We start from the raw sequence: 5,623 nt of genomic DNA on the forward strand, positions 1-5,623 counted from the left end.
TCCCAACCCCAACCCCAACCCCAACCCCAACCCCAACCCCAACCCCAACCCCAACCCCAACCCCAACCCCAACCCTCCCAACCCCAACCCCAACCCCAACCCCAACCCCAACCCCAACCCCAACCCCAACCCCAACCCCAATCAATATTTATGCATAATGTATGTGAATATCATTTGCGATACCACACCACAGAGAGGGCTCGGTTATGCGAGTGATCGACCTCCAACTCCGATATACTAATGATTCCACCAGTAGAAGCTAGTATTGGTAAGGCTTCTAACAACTTTTAATGATGGGCTTACCATGATTTTGTGGTCTCGATCATTGCGCCCCCAAGTGTTTGGTTGAGATTGTTGAGGATGAGCTCCTTGAATTTGGGCTCTTCGGAGTTATTATAGAAAATTGAGCATTGTCCTGATCCTGTGGTGTGGCAGTAAACGACACTGATGCTAATAACTCTTAAAACGTGCGATTTTGTGTTCACCCACTTCAAAGTCTCTTCAATTATCTCATGCCACGCCTTCCTGCTTCGAATAATATGACATTTTATGTCATGTTGTATAATAAATGGATTATACTGGAATTCCCAACCCCAACCCCAACCCCAACCCCAACCCCAACCCCAACCCCAACCCCAACCCCAACCCCAACCCCAACCCCAACCCCAACCCCTATTTTAGGCTTGCATAGCTGTCTATTTGGTATTTATACATATACAACAATGCTTAGATGAGCTATTTAGCATATAATCAATTATTTATAAGGGCTCATCCTTATTGACTATGCCCTCTGCTCTCTGTCTCATAGTTTTGGGATTTGAAGATATAATAGAAAAAGTATAGAGAGTATATAAGTGCACTCTGATATTCAATGACTTATGTGGATGTAATATGTGCCAATATAGTTAATCCTTACTATTTATTTTAATCATAGTGCTGGGAATTAGTCTTCAGTCCTTTATTTTTTTTGACTGTTTTGCTTATTTGTCTTGACACTCTTGATGTTTGCGATTTCTTTCTGATCTTCTTCGTTTACTTCTTCGCTGCATGCTCTCTGGAAGAGGAGTTCTCTATCTTTTAACTCTTCAATCTTCTTCTCAACTTCCTCAGCCGAAGCAGGAGACAGTAGTTTCAGGCTATCGAACATGACTTGGATTTCCAATGGGATATAAAAAGCGTTGGCTTTATTCTCATCTTCCTTGTCTTCTTTTTTTTTTTTGCTCTTTTTGCCTTTTTTGGCTGGCTGATCATCTTATTGGCTTTTCTTTGAATGCAAGACTTCCAGTCCCTTTTCCTTTTTCCATTATTGGTTTTACTTTATCTTTATCTTTATTTCCTCTTCTGTTGGCTCGTACTTCACTGCAACTTACTCCACCTTGTCAGCGACCTTGCTGATATCTTTCAAGTAGCTGATCAAAAAGTTGCACAGCTCAATTTCTTTGATATACTTCGATAGTTGATCTTACTTTTCTCGTAGCCGATCCCTTTCGATTGCGATTGCGCGTCTTTTTTCTCTTTCGATTTCTTCAGTTTTACGCTTCTTAATGCGATGTTGCCATTCCAAGAAATCGATCTTGTGCTTTTGAGCCCAGAATTTATCCATTTGCTCATGATACTCATCCCAGATCTTTTTGTTTTCGGCATCGATTTCCTTTATTTTCTTTTCCGCATTATCCAGCCTTTTGGTTTTGTTTTATTTCCATTACTCGTATTACTTGTTATTTTGCTATCGGTATTAGGTCTTCGAGTCGGTCTAGTTCTTGATCGTTCCTTTTATTTCATTGATCGCTTCATTCTTTTTATCCATTTCGAGTTTGAGCTACTTGCACTCTTCTTCCAGGGGCTCTTTATCGGCTTTGACTTTTTATATTTATTGGTCTAGTTCTCCCTTTCGCTGTTCGCATTTCGCAAGCCTGACCTCGATGTTGCCAACAGGCTCCGCCTCTCTCATTTTCCTCTTAGCCAATACAATTTAGTCATTTAAGGCCTTTTCTTCATTTTTGGTCAGGTCAGCTGTTAGTAATCTATGCTACAAAGTTTCTAGTCGCTCCTCGATGCTTTCCCTGCTCGATTTTGAGGCCTCTCGCAGTTACTTCAGTAAAGCAGTCTGACATAAATAAACCAATTACGTTTGCCTTGGCTTCCTAAATCAGTTTGGTAAATTCATTGCGGAGAGCATTTCGTTCAGTTCTCACCTCATGAAAGCGATCCTTCAAGTGCTTAAACTCATCGACTTCAAACTTGAAATCATCATGTTTATCACCTTATCCTTTCACAATGACTTTGGTCGGCTTAAATTTTTCCCCTCTGATTTATTTCTGAATGTCGATGCAAAATTACTTTTTTTTCAATCAGCTTGGAGATCTTGTCTCTGTTTTTAATTTATCTTTCTTGGTACTATTTCAATTAGGGCTTGGCAATTTGCTCGTTCTTCTTCGGGAGTGGTTCGAGTTAGGTGTCGGGTGTAATTAATTCAGGGTTTCTTTCATATTCTGCTGGCCTCTCATGCTTGATGGGAGCCTTCTTTTCAGGCTTCTTCCTTTCTTTCTTCTGAGCCTCGGGGTTTGTCGCAGCCTCAATCACTTTTTCTCCTTCCATAGTATTTATTTGATTTGGATAATTACGTGGTTAGATTTACATATAAAAGTAGTCAGCTTATTTTATGCATAAAATCTAAGGGGTAGAGGCATTTGAAAACAAGCTCTTTGAGTATGATAACAAACTTGTATGGAAATAGTGGAAATTTGGGCATTTTAATAGCAAAAATATTGGAAGCATTTTAAATTTCATGCACCATACTTTGTCTATCTATTTATCTTTTGTATATCTACTTATTTATTTAGATGGATTGATTGTTTTAATTGCAGATATTATTTTCAACAATCAAATGAAGCTGCACTATAACTCCGAAGCTGGGTCTACTGCCACTGTCAGAAAACTCAAGTCTGTCATCACTACTTTGGGAGTTCAAGTCGAAGAAGTTGCTTACAAATCAAATGATGATGTCTCGAAAGTCTCAGTCTTTAACACCCTCCCTATTCTGGAAACACCAGAAGGCACATTTTTCTCTTCCAATACCATCATTCGTTTTTTGGCGGAAACACACAAAAATGATCTATATGGCGGTGCTAACTTCCACAACAAAGCTTTGATTGATCAATGGCTTGACTTCACTTCCACTGAATTCGAATCTTCAGCAAGAGCTGTGATTGCCCATCAAAGCGGGGAGAAGATTGACTTCGCCAAACTGATGGAAGAAGTCAATAAATTTTTAGCCGCACTCGAAAGCCATCTCGCTGGAGATAGAAAATTCTTGGTTGGAGATTCCCTTTCAATTGCTGATCTTTCCACAGCCTCCAGCATTTCCGTTGTTTTCTCAATTATGTTCGGAGAAGGACAGAGAAAAAAGTACACAAACACCCTCGGATGGTACAATGCAATTGTTGCAGCGAACAAAGAAGTTGGGCCTGCTGAGTTACCCAAAGAAGCTGATGAGGCATTCAGAGGAGGAAAGAAAGGAGGTAAAAAAGAGGAGGGCAAAAAAGATGAGGGCAAAAAAGATGAAGGCAAGAAAGGGCCAAAAGTGGAAGAGGCAAAAAAAGCTGACGATAATGATCTCTTTGGAGATGACGATACTACAACCGCTGCCCCTAAGAAAGCTGAACCAAAGCCAGCTGTGGTCAAGAAATAAAAGAAGAAGGTGATCGCGAAATCGATCATTGTTTTCGATGTCAAAGTCTATGACCAAGAAGAAGACCTCCAGAAGCTTTTCGAAAAGATTATGGGTATATAAATGGACGGATTAGTTTGGAATAAGGAGTGCAAGATCTTGCCCGTGGCCTTCGGAATGAATAAGCTTCAAATTGGGTGCATCGTTGAAGATGACAAGATCAGTCTAGATGACGTCTTTGAGAAAATCGAAGAGTGGGAAGAAGTGCAATCCACAGACACCGTTAGCTTCAATAAATTGTGATTAACAGAACAAAACATAAACCATTTAAATATTGTCATACGTCCAGCATATAGGCATAATATGGATCAAATTCAAAATATACTGCAGTTCTTTCCACCTTTTGCTCCACAGCATCCCGCACCTTTTTTATTTTTCAAGGAGTTTTCAGTCACTTTGAGTGCGAGGTAGGTGGAGTCACGCGCTAGATCTCCAACGGTGGTCGCTTTCTCCCTGATTATTTTGCCATCTTGGTAGTATTCGTATTGAAGGGAATTGTTTTAAAAGAAATCACATAGAAATTGGGATATTTCGCCTAAACTAACAGATCTGGAAACTTAGATCTTGATCTCCTGCTATATTTCTTCGTTATTCAAGAAGAGCTCAATTAGTCCGTCGCTCATTCCTTATGACCTTCTATTGATTTTTATTTATAAATTTGCATCTTCAATATCGAGCCTATGCGAACTCAGTAAATACGCAATTATCTATATTCGATGCAAAAATAGGCACACCACCCAACAATGGCATCACATAATTATTATTATAAGGGGCTCTGTTTGGAAAACTCGGAATTTGCATTCTTGGTGTTGAAATCATTGATTTTAGGCCATACGATTTAATAAATAGCAATTATCAAGGATCTTTGATATTACAGTCTTCCAAGTCATTGGATAGGCACATATCTGAAATTTTGGAAGAATTAGCATTCAAGTGAGTTGGAAAATTTATGGCATTAACAATAAAAAGAATAAATAGATAGTCGATCGTATTAAATAAGAATCTGTTGATTTACACAAATAAACAACTCAAAGGAAACCCTGAAAGGTGGATGATTTGAGGTGACTTCTCAGTTCTTTCCGAATTATTGTCTTTTCGCCATCATAATTATTAATTGTTACTGATTTAGGCTGTGAATTCTTATTAAAATCCATACAGAAATGCAGCCTTCACTTCATTTTCAGCACAAATGTTATTCCTCCCGAGAAACACCTCAAAGCGTTCTCTCAGTGAATGTTCCTTGAGTTAAAATAATCGATTTGTTGTTTCTTTTGATAAAGGCTTCTAATCAATAAATGCTTCAGTTAAATGAGCTCCAATTCGGATTATCACCTGTCAATATTTTCTTCTTGGCCTCATGATATGGCTCATGATATGGCTCATGATATGGCTCATGATATGGCTCATGATATGGCTCATGATATGGCTCATGATATGGCTCATGATATGGCTCATGATATGGCTCATGATATGGCTCATGATATGGCTCATGATATGGCTCATGATATGGCTCATGATATGGCTCATGATATGGCTCATGATATGGCTCATGATATGGCTCATGATATGGCTCATGATATGGCTCATGATATGGCTCATGATATGGCTCATGATATGGCTCATGATATGGCTCATGATATGGCTCATGATATGGCTCATGATATGGCTCATGATATGGCTCATGATATGGCTCATGATATGGCTCATGATATGGCTCATGATATGGCTCATGATATGGCTCATGATATGGCTCATGATATGGCTCATGATATGGCTCATGATATGGCTCATGATATGGCTCATGATATGGCTCATGATATGGCTCATGATATGGCTCATGATATGGCTCATGATATGGCTCATGATATGGCTCATGATATGGCTCATGATATG

General features: G+C 39.2%; 1 protein-coding gene across 1 annotated transcript; it reads left to right on the forward strand.

Annotated features, from left to right (window-relative positions):
* The first annotated feature begins 2,883 nt into the window (after nt 1-2,883).
* On the forward strand, nt 2,884-3,962 carry LOC148301920 (elongation factor 1-gamma-like). Its single transcript, XM_088272494.1, has one exon. It carries the CDS (start codon nt 2,888-2,890, stop codon nt 3,689-3,691), a length of 804 nt encoding a protein of 267 aa, XP_088128620.1. The 5' UTR covers nt 2,884-2,887; the 3' UTR covers nt 3,692-3,962.
* The last annotated feature ends 1,661 nt before the right edge of the window (nt 3,963-5,623 follow it).

The sequence above is a fragment of the Brachycentrus maculatus genome, unplaced genomic scaffold (assembly GCF_059751285.1).
Source record: "Brachycentrus maculatus isolate JH-2025_06_01 unplaced genomic scaffold, ASM5975128v1 h1tg000502l, whole genome shotgun sequence".
Taxonomy (NCBI): domain Eukaryota; kingdom Metazoa; phylum Arthropoda; class Insecta; order Trichoptera; family Brachycentridae; genus Brachycentrus; species Brachycentrus maculatus.